Here is a 19,732-nt window from a genome sequence, read left to right as displayed (position 1 = left end):
ATCTAAAAAAACATTAAAAAATTTCAATTTTACCTAAAAAATATTAATTGAAGTAAATAGAAATAAATAACTACTTTTCAAACCTTGAATAAAAAGCTATTTGTTGAAAAAAGAAAAAATTTTTCTTTTTAACTTTCTTAAAAAAATTTTTAATAAGTGTTAAATGCATTTTATCATTCAAGCGTATTTAATATTTAAATAATCAAAATTTTGAATCTTTAAATTCTTTTTTTTTAAATTTTTGTAATGAATTATAAGTTTATGGATAAAATCTTAAATTTAAATATCTTATTTATTTCTATCAAATAGGACAGAAGACATGAAAAGAAGAAATAGGTATATATTTTAGAACTATGTGAAATAAATTTTTTTAAATATTATAAATATATAAATGCAATAATAGTTTTACTTATATTTAAATTCTTTTTTTAGGAACAGTATTTAATAAAGTTTTAGTCAAATTTCAATCAAATTTATAAAGTAAAATGGTAAAATATATATGATTAAGGATTTTAATAAATAGTTACGATAAATATCTATAAAAATAAAAGTGATCAATAAAATTTAATTGAATTTTGAAAGAAGATACTTAATTAAAATTTGTTGGTTTAGAACAATCATTAATTAATTATTTTCACTTAAATAAAAATATATGATAAATTTTTAATTCTTATAATTTTTTAATGCTAATTTTGATTTATTTGTTTATATTCATTCTCAATTGTATTAAATATAGAATTTATTGGCATCATGAGTTTTAGGACTCCATTAAAAACAAACATTATTAACTAATCTTAGTCTCCTTACACTAATAATTCAAACAGCTCAACAAGACTGTCATCAATCAAAAAAGTGCTAAATTCAGACTAATAAGTAGAAACATATAAAAAGAATAGAAGTGTCACATTTTAAAATAGTCTGAATAATATTAATATTGTGAATTTTAATAATGAAAGTCTTGTTGGTACCAAAAGTCAACCTAAATTTTTAATGAACAATTTAAATGATAAATAAAATGAAAACATAAGTGTAAACTCTGCTATAAAAGAAATTGTTTAATATGCGAGTGATTCAAAATACCTTATTTATTAAAATTAGATAGATAGGTAGAAGTAGTCTTCTTAAAATTTATTTCATACACAAAATAGATTCTTAAAGAAGAAACCGCATTGCCCTAATGATTTAGCCTGTTCTCATAAGCATATAGAATAAAATTAAATTTAGGTAAATCAAAAGCCTAACAAAAGATCATTAGGAGAATATAATTATGAATAATCATAAAAAATGATACTTCAAGATTAATAAAGCAATTAAAAACTGAATTATTAAATAGTGAAAAATTCTTAAAATACTATAAGTAAATGTTTAGAGGATCAAAAAGTATAAAATATCAGCGAAGAGGAAATATTGTAAAACTTATTGAATTCTGCAAGAGCAATAAGTAGTAAGACATTCTTAAAAATTCAAGCAAGTATGAAACCTCACCCTGTTTTGATTAGCTATTGCCTTTCCTTTATTTATATATATAAAGACTACTTACAAATAAGTGACTGTAAGTTAAAGGTATATTTTTTATTTTAATTTAAGGTAAAAAGTAATAAATAATTAACACAAGAAATTAGAAAATAACTGGAGAGAAATTTAGGATATATTTCAGCACCATGCACCTTTAATATAAGCGCTTGACTCTATTGATACTCAGATTCAATAATAAAGGATCAACACAGATAATATTAATAAGTCTAAAGAGTAGATTTAAAAAACAGAATTTATAATAGACACAATAAAAAATACTCAAATATTTACAGACATAGTCTAACCAATTTAAAACTTCATAAAATAATGTGAATATGCTATTAATTTTTATAATAGAAAATACGATACAAAAAATAGGAATAATTAAAGTGATAGCAATAAAAATATTTAATTTAATAGATTAGACTAAATAGTTCAAATTTAATAAAAAATGCCTAAATTCTCATAGAATTTTTAAAACGATCAAATGAGGAGAAATACATATGCACATATAAATTAAAGCTAAGAAAGTGGAGAGAATTAAATAGACGATGAATTAAGAGAATTTACAATTGACTTATCTCCAATATAATATAAGAACAGTAAAAACTAAATAAATCAATTTTCCTTGTAGAAGTAGTTAGCATAGCAACCCATAAATTCAAATGTAAAAAAATCAATAAAATTTAAATATTAAATTAATTTTAATAAATTTAGAAAACACATAAAAGAAGATAAAGTGAAAATATATTCAATATAAATAGTTAGAATAATTATTAAAATGATAATCACAAACTTAATTAAAATTTTATTCCTTAGTTAAGTTAAAATTTTAATCCTTAGTTGAGTTAAAATTTTGATAATTTGGAAAGCTAAAATCTCAGTAAATTATAGAACTAAAATTAAAAAAATAAAATGAATTACAATTAAAAACATTAATTGAATGATAGCGATGCTGAATAGGTCACTTATCCATTAGACTAATTGCAGATGGATTATTATAAAAAAATAAAAAAATATATTAAAAGAGTAAAACAATGTTAATATATTATATTAATGCAATGTTTAATTTTATTAAAAATAGATGGAAGAGATTGAAAAAATAAAAGAAGAGCTATGGAATATTTGAATCAAACTTTTAATAAAAATAATAATATTATAAATAAATCAAATGAATTTTAAAGAGTAACTCAATAGTTTTTGTAGTTAGATAATAAATAGACTTTGTTAAATTTATTAAATAAATTCATAAATATATTTATAATATTTTTATAGAATTTTATGTGTTATGTTTATGCATGGAGGGATATAAAGAATGGAAAAAATAACTAAATAACAAATTTATACAGTATCATATCAAATCTGATTTAGTTATCGATAAATTATTTGTTGCATTAAACATTTATAAATATCAGTTTTAACTAAAATTATAATAACAAGTTATATTTATGAAATTATGGATTGATTACTAAATAATTTCCTTTAAAAATAAATTTAATTTATTCAATTGCGTTTTTAATACGAAATAATATCTTTGATGATAACTTTATTGTAGTTAGCCTTGATTAATACAGATTAGTTTTACCAATTTGTTAAAGCAAACACAAAGAAAAAGACAACAGAAGAAACAGAAGCTGACGTAAGCCAACCTGTCCATATTCCGTATTCTCCCTTTCCTAGATAGAATCCTTGATATATACTTGTTGATATTCCTATGAGATAATAACTAACTGAGTAAATTATGGTTATATGATTAAAACGATCTAAGGCTTTAAGAATAGCACAGAATGTTAGTTGAATTCCATCCAAGACAACAATCTTGGCATAAATTTTTATGGAATTTTAAAGATTCTACTGCACAACAGAGTTAGAGCTAAACCACTCACTCCATTATGTCTTGTTATTAAGTAGTATGAACATTACAAATCCAATCCAAAAAAATAAAGTTATAACACACATGAAGGCTTTTCTTTTTGCTCTGTCAACAAACCCTCTTGACAAAGAAGAGTTGATATAATTGTTAACAACAAAGTGAAAACCTAAGTAAAAACTAAAATGTAAAAGACCACTATTTTATAAAGCGATATGAGTAGCAGTATTTGCAGGATCTGATAAATACATTGACATCATAGTTAACAAAAGGAAAGCTACTTCTTCGACATACTAGCCAATTCCATTTCTAAGGGATTATTTTAAGTAGTCTTAAATTCCATCAAAAGCCCTACTATTCCATTCAATCCATGTCTTTCTAGTTGGATTCTTTAAGGTAATAAAGGCATAAATCAAACCAGCAGAAATAGTATCGCTAAAATTTTTAGCCCAAGCAGCACCTAAAACTCCCATATTTTAGTTTATTATCATAGTATGAGCAATAAAATAATGTACAATTGCTTAGATAAACTGTATTCCAAACTATGGCCAAAGAATATTTTATGATTGCAGATAATTATTTGTAGTATCATAATAACCATAACAAAATACTGAGGGTAAGCATACCCACATATAGTCTCCAGCTTTAGTTGCTATAGCTTTTTCAATACCAAAGAGAATAAGAGCTTTCCACCAAAAGCATAGGAAAGGAGCACTAAAAATGCAAATTAATCTATTTTAAATTAATTTAATTTAAAAATTATTCATTTAAACTAAATAAAATGCTTAAAGGCTTCAATTTTTATTTGTTAAAAATTTAATAAAAAATAAAAATGTTTCAGTTAGAAGATAAAAAAAGCTAATTAATTTTATAAAAATAATTTATTCTAAAAGAAAAAAAGCTCATTTTCATTATTGTAAACATGTTTTTTCTAAAAAACTTGTTCATATTTATAAATGTATCAATTTACAATGCTAATGTTTTGCTTTAAATTTTATTCAATTAGTTATTATGGAAAAATATTCAAGCTGTTTAAGTATAATTTATATTTGTTAAGAAATAATATTTTAGTACATTAGAAGCTTTACTTTTTGTAAAAATAATACTTTTTTAATGCATTTTAATTCTTAAATTTCAATCAAGTATTGTTTTTTATCTTATTTTTATTAGTTTTTTTAGGAATCCATCTTGTAAATCTACATTAAAAAATTAAGCCAAGTATTTAGTTAAGAATTATTTACCCTACAATGAAAAGACTTCTCTAGTAAGAAATACCAACGAAAAAATAATTTTTAGCACTTAATGCGATGGTGCACTCTTACTATAATGTCATGTTTTTATATTTAATTAGAGAATATGCAAAAATTCTAGCCCAAATATCGCCCAAACCAAATATTTTTATATCATGTAAATTTCCCTTTTATCCTTTTTATTACAATAAATTGCTAAGCTATGAAAAATAGGATTGACATAGATGAATTTAAAAATGAATAAATTATTATTAAGGCCATTTAAATAATTTTACCTAATAAATAAATGTTAATTAAAGACATCGTCAATAAATTAAACTCATAATTAAGCAAACGAGGAATAGATTTGTATGTGACTTCTATGAAAACTTCTGTAAAATATTTAGGACTAAAGTAGCTTTCATGGCTTTTAAGCTCTGCAGTCTCAACTGGCTTTTATTTTTTCTTTTCTTTTTTTTAAACAACTAAAGGCTAGTTATCAGTAGCTTAAAGTTCCATAATCGATTGTTATTTTAATTTTTATCAAATAAGAACTAAATATTTTAGTTTTAATTTTTAATTTATGTATTATTTATGAATTTAGATAATTATTGTTTATATTTTAATGTTTTTTCTTAAATAAAATATCATCTCCTCCAAAGATATTGAACAAGCTTTTGTTTACTTAGTTTGTGCTTATTAAACTGAATAAAATAGATTCTACTTTAATTATCTATATATTTACATTTATTACACTATAAAATAATAAACAAAACAATCAATCAATTAGAAAACTCTATAAAAAACATTTTATGAAATTTAAAAACTAAATTGATAAATTAAGTTGAAATTAACTTAATATTAAAAAAGTAAAATTCTAATTAATATTTTCAAACAAATTTTAAATTATAAACAGCTGATTAAGCTAGCTTTAATGACAAAAATTTTTTTTATTATTTAAATATGATACATTTAATTTAAATTTCTCCTTTTCTAAATTAAATAAAATATTTTAAATTCAATTAAAATTGATAATTTTTTGATATAATTTAAATATTTATTAGCAATATTTTATTTGTTTTTTTGCTGGTTTGATAGATTGAAAAATTGGCCTTTTTACCATAAAAATCAAAAAATAATTTTTTGAATTCTATATACTTAGTAGGATTAATTTACAATCTTGATATAACACATAAAGTGGTGCATCTGTTAATTATCTATTTTTGAAAATATAGCTAATCATCTTTTACTGTTTGTATATGCTTATGTACTGACTAATATTTCGTAAGGGATCTTCTGAAATCTAGCAGCTTCTGGATTGAATTCTGGAGTTTCAATAAACTATAAAAATAAGTTACAGAGTCTTTACCTTAGACCTAAATTTATTTTTAAATGATATTTTTTTTATTTATTAAATAAATTAACATAAAATTCAAAATGCTTTTAGGAAGTAAATTATTTTAAATTTATTTTTTACCTTCGAGGGAAGCCTCTGGGCGACCACGATTTAACATATCGGCTTCTCTATCAATAAGCTCGACTATTTCTCTAGTTAAATTGCAATCCCATTCTTTAACTGTCCATTTAGTATTTAGTAATATATCTAATCTCTCATCTATAGTTAAGTTCTTTAATCTCAAACCATTATATATGTCCATGAGTTCTTTTGAACGAACTGTGAAGGGAGTATGTACTTCGGTGTAGCGACCATCACTACGTAGCCATTTCTTTGGATCACTCATTTACTTTAAGAACTTATTAATTTTTTCTTCTTTATTTTCTTTTGAAGCTATAATTTTTAATCTATCAATAGTCTATAACAAATCAGTTTCCTTATCAAGAATTTATTTCAACAAAGTCTTTCTTTCTTGCTCAGACAAACTTGTATTTTCCTTGATCTTTTGAATTTCATTAGTTCTCCATAACTATAATTAAAAAAATATTTTTTTTATATTTTTACTTAAAATCTAATTTAATCATTATAACAAAAGTTTGAAACTCAAAACAGTTTCATCAAAACTACTATTTTTAAAAATAATTTTAAAGCTTATTTACTTCTAATTCGTCGTATAAAATGTTAAAATCTTCTTTAGTTCTTGGGTGAGTACGCCTTTCAATTTCTCTTTTATGCTTTGCTTCTTCATTACGACGATACTCTTCTTCCTTCTCAAGTTATTCTCTTCTTTTTTCTTCCTTTTACTTTTTGAGCTTTTCGGTAATCCTACGAGCCCTCCATCCTCTTACTTTTCTTTGTATATATAGGGCAGCCTCTTCTCTTCTTTCTTCCCACATATTTGAATGGAAATAAGGTTATGCTTCAACCTCTACATCAGTTAATTTGCTTATAAAAATGCCTTCACGTTCCATTTATGTGCCTAGTTCTCTCATAACTTTAGAAGATTTAGTAGAGTACTCATATGTTTATGACTAATTAATTATATTGAAACATTAAAATTAAATACTTAACTAAATTAATGCTTCAATAAAATTGCATGCTTTGCTTTCTTCATTTAAGGCTAGATGCATTGAATATTGCATCTAAAAGGGTAACATCAAAAAATTAAATGATATTATATTTCTTTATTGAAGAAAAACAAATATCAACATCTAGATTTTCAATAAAAAGAAGACATTATATTACTTCTCTGTGGAATTTAAGTTTATGTTCGCGATATTTTTAATCAGTTTATGCAAAGGCGTGATGATAGACTAAACCGTTTTTATTACTCTTATATCCTCCTAAATATGGTTTTTATCTGATAGGAAGATATACTTCTATATTCATTTCATATTATTTAATAATTTCTCCCTTTTCATCTCTTTATATAACATTCGATTTTACAATCCTCACTTCTGCATTATCAGGAATATGCTTGACAGTTAGCTTTTGTTGATTAGTAAAATGTATTCATTTAATGTAACCATGATATTTTTTAATGAAACACATAAATAGATAATATTTTCAAGATGAAATTTGTCTAAATATGTAGAATTTAATATTATAATCTCAATAATTATACATCTTCTCCCTCCATTTTCAACGATATATATTCACTAAGTCAACGTATAAAATTCTATTTTCGCAAATATTCTCTCTAAGCTTAATAATTCTATTTTAAGGTCTTACTTATAATTATATTTGTATATATATATTCCTTAATTTCTGTTGCCTTTCCTTGATTTTATTTATAACTAATTCCAAAATATAAAATTCTTTATACTTAGATTATCAACTCTTCATGCAAAATTGCAATCAATCACATCAAACTCATTAGTATTGATAATCAATCAATTCATTAATTAATAACTCACTCAATCCTTTTAATTTATAATTCTGAAACTAACACAGTGCTATTATATTATTAGTTTTGATATTTGTTTTATTTAATCAACTATTTAAGATCGAAACATGCATATTATTTTAATTAATTTCCAATCATTTTTCAAAGCAAAACATTTAATTTGCTCTTCGCTCAAATTATAAAATTGAAAAATTATTTAACACAGCATCTCAAAAATTTGTATATTTGAAATCGCAGATATATCTTTGGATTTTGAATATTTTATTCGTTAACAATCTTTACCAAATGAGTTATTTATTTAAATAATTTTAAAATAATTATCATTAAATTATTTTATTTCTATAAATTCATCAAATCAACCAGAAATTAAACAAATTAAATTAAATATTAGAGGAGAATAATCAAATTTAATTAAATTTACTTTTTTAAATTAAATTAAACAAAAAACTTTTTTTAAAAATGTTGTATTAAACAAAATTAAAACAAACATTGTATTAAAACATAAAAAATTTAGAAAGACAATTTTAGTTTAAATTATTTACAATGTTTTTCTTTATTATCATAAAATTATGATCATTTAATTTTATTAAATTCATAGAAAAAGATAAATTTTTCTTTTTCATAATCCTAAAATTATTATTTCATTACTTTGTAACAATTTTTATTCAATTTTATATATTATTAGACTGAACTAAAATCATATCCTTAAAGATTAATTCAATATTTATTTTCATTTTAAAAATATCACTAATTATTTTTACTAAATTTTTTTGATAAATTTGAACAGCAAAAGAGATTATTGTAAATTATATTATTTAATTGAAAGAAATGATTTCAATGTTTCAGATTCATTATGTGAATTCATAGAATATTTTATAGAAATATTAAATAAAAATATGAAAGTATTTTTTTTTTAAAATTAGAGAAAACAATTTAATTTTAATTATTAAGAAAGACCCAACAAGTAAAACATTTTTGAATTAATAAATATATTTTTAGTTTACATTTATAATTTATATACATAATATTTTTAATTACAATTTTTTAGTTAATGATTATTTATATAAGTGTTTGTAGAAATTATAATTTATTCATTTTTTTTCTCTGTTAAATCTCAAAAATTAATAAAATTATTTAGTTTTATACTCTATTTTTATATTAAAAAATATGTTAATTAATTGAATTATTTTAAATAGGAATTTACTGAAGTTTTTGATGTATTCATATTAGAATGAAGTTTGTATTTTAATAATTTGTCACTTTTGTTTTTGCTTTCATTTGATGACTCTTCATCGCTTTCTTCGTTGTCATTTATGTTAGAAAAGTCAAATTTTATTCTAGGTAATTCGTCATTGCATTCTAGGAATCTGCTTCTTTTTATGTTTGCACCATTTCCTGAGGATGAAGTTGCTTACTACCTCTACAGCTGCTTTGAGGAAGATGTCCTTTGAGTGTTTAATCCTTGGTTTATATTTTTGATTGATGAGCGGAGCTAATTAGATCTTGCAGTGCTTAGACATCCAATAGGAGGTTTTTCATTAGACTAAAGCTAACCTATTGTGAGATCTATGTCTTTGTTACTAGAAAAACCACTCAAGTACTTGCAAGTATTTAAGCTCTTATTAGTTATGTTAAATGAGTTATTTTAATTTTAGCTAAATAATCTGCTATCAATAGATTTGTTTCCTGTTGCAGTTGTGGCCTGTGAATTAGCACTGTATAAATTTCTTTAATTCTTTGTAAATGAAGAAACTTAGCAATTATCACTAACCTTTTCTATACTATTCTTGATAATTGAGTTCACACTTGGTGATTCAATCTAAGATTTGTTGATTCTTGATACAAATTTGCTACCACCCTTTGAGCTATTTGTATTTCCCGATGCCAATGATCCTCCAGAACCGACTCCAGAAATACTATTTGTACTATAAACAGACTTACTTGATCTTTTCTTTACAGTAGAGTACTCACTGTTACCACTATTCCCATTTTCTAATACTCGAGGTGAATATTTATCCTTTGATTTAGAGTATTGCAGTTCTTTCTATTTAAAAAAATTTTTTTTAATATTACTTAAATTTTAAATATTAAAATACCTTTAATTGTTAAATTTGTTTTTCTAATTCTTCTATTTTTGAGTTTTATTCAAATAAAGTTTAATGTTATTTTAAGGTGTTGTGTTAGAATTAAGTCAAATCTTTTTGATTGGTTGGACAGCTTTAGTTGTAATTGTTAGATTTATAGAATAATTGCTTCTCTTTTTCATCTTAAATTATTCCATCTTTTTTATTTAATTTTCGTTCTTCTAGAATCTTTTTCGATTCCATAATTTATTTTTAAGAATCTAAAAGCTACAATTGAGAATTAGGATATTTTTCAGAGTTAGCTGCTAAATTATTTTGAATTTGTTGGCTCTGTTTAGAATTGTATAAAGACTGAGATCTCACTTTAGTTTATTCTTTGACATCCAATTATTATTCATCAACCCCCTTGCTTTGCACTTATTTACTTTGATTTAAACTTATGTTTAAATCTCTTGTTGACAGTTTTAAGTTGTCATTTTTATAGCTCTCGCTTAAGGGGGATTTATCTTTTTATCCAGCATTGTGACTCTATAAATTATAATCTTTAATAGGAAAAAAATCCTCAGAGGTATTGGTAAGTGAAGATTTTAATTTAAAATCATCATCTTTAAATGTTTTCTGTTTGTTTGATACAATTTGAGTATTTTCTTTTTAAAATTTATTTTAGCTTTCAAGCAACTCAATTCCTTATTTTTGAGAAAATTGCTTAAAAATATTCTAATCTTTTCCATTTTAATATTTGGAAAATTCTTTATTTTCTGTTAATTTAATATCTTCACTTTTCATTGAATTGGTAATTATCTATTGCTATTTAATAGGCTTATTTACTTAATCTTAAGCCTCAAAAGTGTGATTCAATCCATTTTCAATTATATTTACAGGCTTGAATTTTGAGTACCTGTAATCAAATTTAATTACTGAGGAGCTCGAGGAAAGCTGAGCTTTTTGAAAGCACTTATTCAAACTAGATTAAGTGATTTAAATTTAAAAATATAATGGACTAGTGACATCGCTTGACTAAAACCATACGAATAAGAAAGATATATCAGAGTAGTTTGGAACAGTTGAAAATAAAGTAGAACTCGTTTTTTAATTATTTTAAGCAGAAGGAGAAGAATTTGAAAGATTACATTTTTTCATAGCACCATTTTTTGCATATTCAATAAAGAGAGTCCAAAGGAAAATATCATTAACATTCTCATCGCTTTAAATCCAAATACCTATAAGAGGTACTTTGTAAACTCCTTCATCCTATGCCAAAAGAGGAACTATCCTTTGTTTACTATCCATGCTTAAATAACCTGTTCTAATAGTGCTATTAGTTTAATCTCTTTCGTTTTTTCCATTTAGAGTTTTCTAGTTTTAAGGATTAAGTTTTGCTTTCGTTTTAGAAGCTAGAAGCTACATGACTGGGTTTGGTAGTATTTACAGGTTATTTGAAGATTAATCAATTTTATTTATAACAAAAGTGACATTATTAAAAATAAGCTTTGATATGAGCTAATTGTTTTCTTTCATTAAAGCAAATTCAATCCAAAAGTTATTTAAAAAGAGCTACATGATTTCAGAAATATTGCTGAAATCATAAATTGTAATATTCTCTTCATTGTGCTCGTATGAATTTTTAGTAAGAATAACATTGTTCACTAATTGATCTTGAGTCAAGAACTTTATTTTATCTTATTCATTCTCCAGATTGTTAAACTGAACTGGCATAGTTTTTTCAAACTTACTCTTTTTGCTTAGATTCTCAATTAGATAAAGATATTCCTGAGAAAACTAGCATTTACACACCTTTGAAAGATCTAAATATGCTTTTCCTTGAGGTTATTGCCCAATTAATTGGCATGTTTTCTGTTCTACTACCAATTATGGTAAATTCTCTTCTATAGATAAACAAATAGAATCTTCTTCCTCTGACTTTTTCAAATTTAAATTAAGTTGGAGGCTGAATCCCTTCACCACCTTAATGCTCATTTTATATAAATTAGCTAAACGTAATCTAAATACTGTAAAATAATTTTGATTCCTAACAAAAATCAATAAAAAATTTACTTGTGTTTAATTAATTAAAGTTATTAATTTTGTATATTAATCATATATCTTCAAATTAATTAGTAATAAAATCCTTTCAAATTACAAATCATTTGAATTTCAACTTAAATCTTTAATGATTTTTAAATGAAATTAATTTGATTAATATTTGTTCAGAAACTCATTTATTCGTTTAATTTCCACCATCATTTAAAATATTTATCACAATTTTTCAAATTCAAATAAAAAACTTATAATTTTTTTTAATTTCGCTCATACTTTGTTTGTCAATCTTAAAATTTTCTTTTAAATTTAATTACCATAGTAATCATTTATGTTTTAAATATTTAAAACAATAAAATAAATATACAAATTTAATTTAGAAATAATTTTATTAAAGCAAAAATATAAAAATATAATCTTGTTAAATTAATAAATAAAACATTAGACAATAATTTAGAAATAAAAATATATTTTATGAAAATTAAAAAAAATACAAAAGCTACTTTTGATAATAAAAATTTATAAGATAATTTGATAAAATTAAAATAAATCATACACATAATATTAATAAATTAACCCTACTTAAACTATTTCTTTATAAAAATCTATTTCTAAATTCGTTCACAATATGATATCAATAATTTCATATAAAATTAAAACACACAAACATTTCATTTTTACCTCTGATTCATTTTAATAACCAAAATTTAATAAATTTATTTTTAAAATATTTATTTAATTGTAAATTTAATAAAATTATTTTGAAGAATAATGTGAATTTATTAATACATTTATTCTTTCATTCATTAAAAACTTGAATTAATGTTATGAATCAACTAATTATAATAAGCAAAAGTTTTTTAGAGAAAAATTTAATTATTATAAAAAGAATACAAAATAAAATAAATTAATTTTGTCTATTAATTATAAATTATTTTTATAATAGAAAATTAAGTACAATCTAATCTTATTTTTTATAAAGAGATCAATCCTACCCAACAATCTAGCCACACAATTTAATGGATAATATGTAAAATTAATGGCTGAGTTTAAATAATTATTATAAAGCTTGTTAAGCACAAATAGTAGTTATTAAATATTATTTAATATTTAAAATTTTAATGAATATTATGAACCACTTTTTATTTGATTTCGTAATTAGAAAAAGCTTTTTAGTAGAAAATTTAATTTTGTTAAAAATAGCTTAGCTGTAAAGAATAAGTAGGTAGTTAAAATATATTATTATATAAATCAGCCAATTCATTATTTTAACAAATATTAGATTGACATAAACGTAAAGGCAATCAAATTAAATATTTGTTTAATTAGATAAAATTTAAAGTTGTAAATTAATTTTATTTTATGATTAAGAATATAGTTTAGTTCAAGCTATCCTAAATAAAAATAATTTAATGTTTAAAATTCATTTTTTAATATTCCAAACAAATTATATTCTGGATAGTATTATCATATCAAAAACAACTTTTTTAGTGGAAAAATATACTTTTTAAAAAATTATTTGACTTTAAGATGTAGGTAAATAGTAAATAAAATAAAATAAATAAATAATATTATTTAGCCATTTAATTATTTTAATAAATATTAATTAAATCTGCTTAGAGATTTAAATTAAATTAAATCATATTCTTTATAAATAAAATCAATCCTCTTCAACCATCTAGTCATCTTCTTATCTATCTTATTCCTCTGTTTCTTGATTATTATCTTCTTCCTTTTGCAAAGTATCATCTCTCTCGAAATCCTCATCTTCTTCCAAATCACTTTCTAAGTCATCTCTTAGCTCTTCTTCACCATTTTCAACTTTTGACCCAACTTTCTTTTTGGAAGCCTTTGATCCCTTAGTAGATTTTTCTAATAAAAATAAATTAATAAATAAATTTGAGATCATATTAATATCTTAATCAATCTAGTACTATCTTGTGTTTTAGATTATTCTATCTCATTTTAAGAAGTAGGTTTAGATTTTTTTCTTGGTTCCTTTTATTTATTATGTGTGTTTAAATTTATGTCTATATCATATACTTTTTACTTTATCGGTATGCATATTCTCATCTGCTCTTTCTTTGATCAGATCCAGCTACTCTTTACTATTAATAGCATGATTTTTTGTTGGGGTTCCCTAATTTTATGTTACAATTTTTTTAATTTAAATTCAAACTTCATAAATATTTATAGAAATCATAAAATTTATTTACTCCTTGCTTTGATTATTTGTCAAATATTTCACTCCAATTTTCCTCTTTGTTATTTTCATCATACTATCCAATTTATTCTGGTTTTTTATGAATCTCACTTGGAAGCTCATTATAGTTAGCTGTTTGAAATAATTAAACAAATTAAATTATTTAAAAATGAGAAAACTAAAATATTAAAATTTTGTAATTAGAAAATGTAATTTGCAGATTTATTTTATAAATCCCTCTGTAATATGAACTAATTTTAGCTGAAATATTTAATAACATTGAAATATGCAAAATAAATTAATTTGTCATAAAAATGACTTACCCTATAAATCTTCTGATTATTGTAGTTACTATTTTTAGTTCTAAAAACCAATACGATTATTTGAATTTTATATTTAGTTTAGCTTAGGTAGATGACCAGATGATGAATTTTTGACAGATTATTTAGCTACTAAAATTCTTCTGTTGGGAGAATTAAATTGCTAGTTTGAGTAGACTCGCATTCCTTATTAATTATTTCTAGGAAGCTACTATTAATCTTAGAAAAATTAGCTCTCTCCTATCATCTAATTTTTCTCATTTTCTGATGCTTGAAGTTTAATTTTGTATCTAACTATGTCCTAGTCTTTGACTCTTACCATTGTTTTAGCTGAAGTAATCATTTCTTTAAGTAGTTTTATTTCAAGAATCCTATCATCAATTTGCTTTTTTAAGTCTACACACAATAGAAATTAAATTTACCCATATAAAAAGAAAATTTATAAATTTACCAGGAATAATATTCTTTTCTAAATCATTTACTTTGCTGATATACATTTTCATTTAATTTCGTACATTTTCTGCCTTTTTTCATATCAAAAAATATTTTACAAACCAATCTACAACATAAAATCTAAATCAAATAGTAAAAAACCAAAATATTTTATAAAGTTTCGAATTGGAGCAGTAAATTCAAATTTAAATTAAACAACTTAAATTATTTTAAAGATATTTTGTTTTTAGTATCTAGTAAAATTTAAGATTTAATTTTGACTTAATATGTTCTTATCAGCAATTTTAATGAAATTTAAATATAATTTTAGTTAATAACTTAGGTAGTGTATGAGTGAGTTAAAAATATGAAATATTTAGGTATTCCTCTATTTACACCTTTACTCTTAAATTTAATGCAAAATTAATCTTTGCTTTTATAATAAATTTAATCATTTAATTTATTGTTTAAGAGTTTAATTCATCTTTTATTTAAAATAAATATTTAAACTTTCTCTTTTCTTTTAAATTCAGATATTTCAATCATAAAAACTCAAATTCTAATTTAAATTTGAATACCTCTGCCTATGCTCTTAGTTTTGCAATATCACTTTTACCTAACTCATCTTCAAGTTGTTTTATCTTCTCCTATTATGACTTTATCTTTCCCAAGATTTTTTTATTCTATATATAAGATGTTGAGAAATATGAGCAAATGCATAAAATATTATTTATTTTACATCAGATTATTGCTTTTGAGCTTCTTCTTTATAAAGCTAAACATTTTTCTTTATCTCCTCTATAAAATTCTTTTATTCTTCAATTTTTTTTTCATATGATTCCTACTTTTACCTTTGCTCAGCTATAGTTTTTCTCTATGAATTAATAACCGACTCAGACTTTTCTTTAAATCTATTTAAATTAACAAAATAAAATTAAATTTAGATAATTTAAAATTTACTTTTCAAGAGTTTCAACAGTCTCTTCATAATTTTATAAAATTCTTTTATTTTCTTTTTCAACTTCTTTTTTTTATTATTTTAACTGATCTAATTCTTCTACTCTCTATTGCTGCATTCTCTGGAATTCCTTTTCTAAGTTGTTACTTCTTTCTATGAATTACCTTTCTTACTCTTTTTTTTATTGATCAACTAAGCTTTTGAGTTTATCATATTCTTACTTTGCTTTTACTCTCTCATCTCTAAGTTTTTCTTCAAATTCCTACTGAGCTTTAAGTAAATTATTTTATGCCTTTTTTTTAGTGTCTTCAATTTAAAACTTTGCTTCTTTGAGATCTAAGATAGATTTTTCTATGTCTTGCCTCAAAAGTTTTTGTTATAAATTAGCTTAATCTAAGTCTTACTACAAATTTTTATTTTTAAATGTAAGTGTTTAGTTAAGAGTTTAAGCATTTTAAACTTCTGATTGTAAATTAAAGCATTATTCTTCCTTTTCATCAAATTATTTTTATAAATTTTTAAATTATTCCTTTTGAGATTCCAGTTATTGCTACGATTATTAAAGAATTTGCTGTAGATTTTAATTATTAACTTAATTCACTTCATTTTATTGCTTTAATAGTATGAGTTCTTACTTTATTTGCATATTTTCTGTTTTTAGCTCTTTGCTCATTGTTTTCTACTGATTTAATTCATATTCAACATTTTATAAAGCTTATTTTTTATTAGACACTTCCTACTCTAAGTTTAAAAGCTAAATATTTTGCTAGCTAACTTTTTCTTCTGTCTGAAGAATTTAATCTTTTTTTCTTTAAAGTTCACCCATTAATTCCTAATAAATCACAAAAATATAAAAATTAAATTAGATATTTTTATTCTATTGTTAAACTAAATTAAAGATTTACTTCTTTTTGCTTGTTAAAGAAATCTTCTCTCTATTTCAGTGATTCTTCTAGCTGCTTGCTAAGATTTTCTTCTTTTTGTTTAAATGCCTCTTGCAACTCTTTTCTTTGTTATTCAGATTTTCTTTTTAAATTAAAAAAAAAATTAATATAAAAAACATTTTATAAAAATCTACTGCTTTTCCTATGATAATTCTTCATTTAAATATGTAATTTAACTCTCAAGATTAACATTTTAGTCTTATTTTTTATTTAGTTGATCTTGGAATTCTTAAGCTTAAGCTTTTATTTCATGCAACTCAACTTAGAGGTTATTATATTCACTTAAAATTTTAGTATGCTCATTTTTTACTTGTTCATGGTCCTATTTTAACTATTTTTTCTTTAATTTTTTCTAATCCATTTTTTCCTTCATCTATGCAAGCTCATTGGCTTACTCTTCATTGTTGCTATATTTAATAAACTTTTTGAAAAATAAATAGACTATAATAAAATTAGCTTACTTCTAATTTTAGTTCATTCCTTGCTGCTTTAATCTTTCAATTTCTTATTATAGTTCTTCATTTTAACTTTATTCATTTGCAAGCTTCTCAGCATAGTCTTTTATCTGTTCTTAAAGCTGTTCAAGTTATTTCTTTTTTATTATATCATTATATTGTCAATCAAAATATAGATGGAAAAAGAGCGGGATTTAATGCATAAAGGATGCTTTACCTCATATTAAGACCTTACTCTTTTTACTTCAATTAAGTCATCTTAGTTCTTCTCAAGAAGTTTTTTGTTAGTTTATTCAAGCATTTTGATCTTTTAATTGATATAAATTAGATTTCAGTCATTTATTTTTACACCATAAAATTATGTTTCTACTATAGTTAATTTGAAAGAAAAAATTATTAAATCATAATTATAACCTTATCATCCTTTTCCTTTAATTACTACTTAGCTTCTTCATCCTCTCCCTTTTAGATTCTAATAAAATTCAATTACTTTATGCACTAATTAAATAATTGAAATAAATAATTAGGATAATTTCTACCTGGCGTTTAAGACAGAAACCTGCTTCTAAAGAAGATTAATCTCTTCTGTTTATGCCTTAACTTTTTCCATAATAGCTTCATCATCTATTTTGCTCTGTTGTAATATTTTATAAATTTAAAATTTCGCTCATTATGAAGATCAATAAAATCTTCAATCATTAAATCTAATTTTATTTAATACATTTATTTTGCCTAATGTTTCAAGCAGTTTTTAACGGGAACGTATATCGTTTTTAAGCTTTTCAAGCTCTTACTCTTTTTCTTGAATTTCCTTGTCAAGCTCTTTTGAAAAGAGAAAATGTCAATAATTTGCAATCACAGTAAAGATAAAATAATTAATTTTAAAAATAAAATTACAGCTTGCTTTATTGCTCATTTATGAATAATTAAAAAAGTTGATTATTTTAAAAACTGATGATAAAAATTAAGATAGAGTTATATTTTAGTAATATAGATTAAGTTATAATATTTTTTTTCAAAGCACGTTTAAGATAAGTAGTACAACAAATTTAATTATTAATTTATAATTAAATCAATTCTAATTGTTATAAATATAAAATATTAATTGATTTATTAAAATAAAATTAATTTTAAATGCTTTTAATTAAATAAAATTATTAATTATTGTTATTAACTTAATTAAAGCAAGAAATTTTATAATCAGAAAATCTGACTGAACCTTCTTATAGAAACAAAAATAAAATTATTATCAAATGCAAATAAATTAATTTACGGAATGATTTTTTTATTATTTTTACTGGATAAAAATATTTAGAATTAAATTATCTGCTTTTTTATTTAATTGTGAGAATAAATTAAATAAATTATAAACAAATTTTATTAAGAAATTAGCTTAGATTAATCATTAGATTGAGTATTTATTTTTAGAATTATTTGATCTCTCTGAAAAATTTATCTAAAATAAAATTTGCTTGGATAATGAATTGATTTTATCAGTACAAAAAGGAATATTTTTTATAATATTCTAATTATGAGATAAATTTAGTTGAAGCCAAAAAAGTTTTAAAAAAAAATTTTTTATTCAAATTTTATTAATTAAGAGTTTGCTGTTGTAAGTTAGATTAAAATTATTAAAAGATTTGTATCAGTAAGAATAATTACATGAAAATCAAGGAAATACATACTAATATCTGTATTCAATTATGATACTGTATTATATAAAATTTTGATTTTTAGATTAAAGTAATATTGATTGTTTGAGGCTAAGAATTGATTCTAAGCTTTGTAAGCAATATAATATTGTTTTGCAAATTCTTATTTTACTTTTATTGCCTGTAACAAAAAAATTTGTAAAAGTAAATTGTAGAAAAAAGTTAATGAAATTCGTTCATGCTTATGGATATTAAATTTTGAATTGCTAATAATTTTAATTTTTTGTAATTTTAGCTTAAATGTATTTGAATCAATACAATTCTTGTCTACAACTATAAAATATTTTAAAAATCGAAAAGAAGATTAAATCAAACAATTTTTTAGAATGAAAACATAACAAACAAAAAATTTCAAATTTTTGTAAAATTTGAAAGTTATTATAACTAAAATTTATCTGATACCATTCAAAAGAAACAATGAAATAAAGTATCTCTATTATTCTATACACTATCTAATTCTGTTTTGATGTTGCATTAAACTCTTGAAAAAAACTTTAAGCACTTTTTTTTAAATCAAACAATTATTTGTATTTATGTAAAAAAATATATTATTCCCTTTCTTAAAAGTAAAATTAAAAATTGTAAAGCAAGCGCTTAGTTATCACTATCTTCGTAATTAACATTTAGGCTATTTTCTAATTATTATAAAAGATACAAATTTGAATTGACAT

The 19,732-nt window shown here is 22.2% G+C and overlaps 5 protein-coding genes across 5 annotated transcripts; 1 reads left to right on the top strand and 4 right to left on the bottom strand. All coding sequences in view use genetic code 6, as the record gives it.

The window, feature by feature from the left end:
* Window positions 1-702: 702 nt before the first annotated feature.
* TTHERM_00316950 (hypothetical protein) lies at window positions 703-2,644 on the top strand (the record flags this gene model as incomplete). Its single annotated transcript, XM_001021376.2, has 4 exons — window positions 703-1,563; window positions 1,616-2,182; window positions 2,233-2,544; window positions 2,600-2,644. Exons 1-4 carry the CDS (start codon window positions 751-753, stop codon window positions 2,642-2,644), a joined length of 1,737 nt encoding a protein of 578 aa, XP_001021376.2. The 5' UTR covers window positions 703-750.
* Window positions 2,645-3,018: 374 nt separating this feature from the next.
* Window positions 3,019-5,133, bottom strand: TTHERM_00316940 (MATE domain protein; the record flags this gene model as incomplete). The annotated part of the gene is made up of 3 exons (XM_001021375.1): window positions 3,019-4,117; window positions 4,627-4,810; window positions 4,911-5,133. The coding sequence occupies 3 exons, from the start codon at window positions 5,131-5,133 to the stop codon at window positions 3,019-3,021; spliced, it is 1,506 nt and encodes a 501-aa protein (XP_001021375.1).
* Window positions 5,134-5,853: 720 nt separating this feature from the next.
* Window positions 5,854-7,649, bottom strand: TTHERM_00316930 (IQ and ubiquitin-like domain protein; the record flags this gene model as incomplete). Its single annotated transcript, XM_001021374.2, has 5 exons — window positions 5,854-5,990; window positions 6,092-6,539; window positions 6,670-7,041; window positions 7,256-7,498; window positions 7,635-7,649. 5 exons carry the CDS (start codon window positions 7,647-7,649, stop codon window positions 5,854-5,856), a joined length of 1,215 nt encoding a protein of 404 aa, XP_001021374.2.
* A 1,381-nt stretch (window positions 7,650-9,030) lies between these two features.
* TTHERM_00316920 (hypothetical protein) lies at window positions 9,031-11,977 on the bottom strand (the record flags this gene model as incomplete). The annotated part of the gene is made up of 3 exons (XM_001021373.3): window positions 9,031-9,063; window positions 9,121-9,960; window positions 10,013-11,977. 3 exons carry the CDS (start codon window positions 11,975-11,977, stop codon window positions 9,031-9,033), a joined length of 2,838 nt encoding a protein of 945 aa, XP_001021373.3.
* A 1,720-nt stretch (window positions 11,978-13,697) lies between these two features.
* Window positions 13,698-18,310, bottom strand: TTHERM_00316910 (hypothetical protein; the record flags this gene model as incomplete). Its single annotated transcript, XM_001021372.4, has 17 exons — window positions 18,247-18,310; window positions 18,071-18,171; window positions 17,889-17,983; window positions 17,764-17,821; window positions 17,567-17,656; window positions 17,356-17,486; window positions 17,029-17,301; window positions 16,856-16,976; window positions 15,953-16,782; window positions 15,732-15,903; window positions 15,571-15,675; window positions 15,012-15,084; window positions 14,564-14,956; window positions 14,254-14,372; window positions 14,088-14,177; window positions 13,972-14,035; window positions 13,698-13,909 (listed from the first exon to the last, which is right to left on the bottom strand). The coding sequence occupies exons 1-17, from the start codon at window positions 18,263-18,265 to the stop codon at window positions 13,698-13,700; spliced, it is 2,946 nt and encodes a 981-aa protein (XP_001021372.4). The 5' UTR covers window positions 18,266-18,310.
* Window positions 18,311-19,732: the final 1,422 nt, after the last annotated feature.

Source organism: Tetrahymena thermophila (assembly GCF_000189635.1).
Source record: "Tetrahymena thermophila SB210 genomic scaffold scf_8254548, whole genome shotgun sequence".
Classification (NCBI taxonomy): domain Eukaryota; phylum Ciliophora; class Oligohymenophorea; order Hymenostomatida; family Tetrahymenidae; genus Tetrahymena; species Tetrahymena thermophila.
The sequence above is the reverse complement of the archived record's forward strand: the minus strand, read 5'-3'. Positions and strand labels throughout refer to the sequence as shown.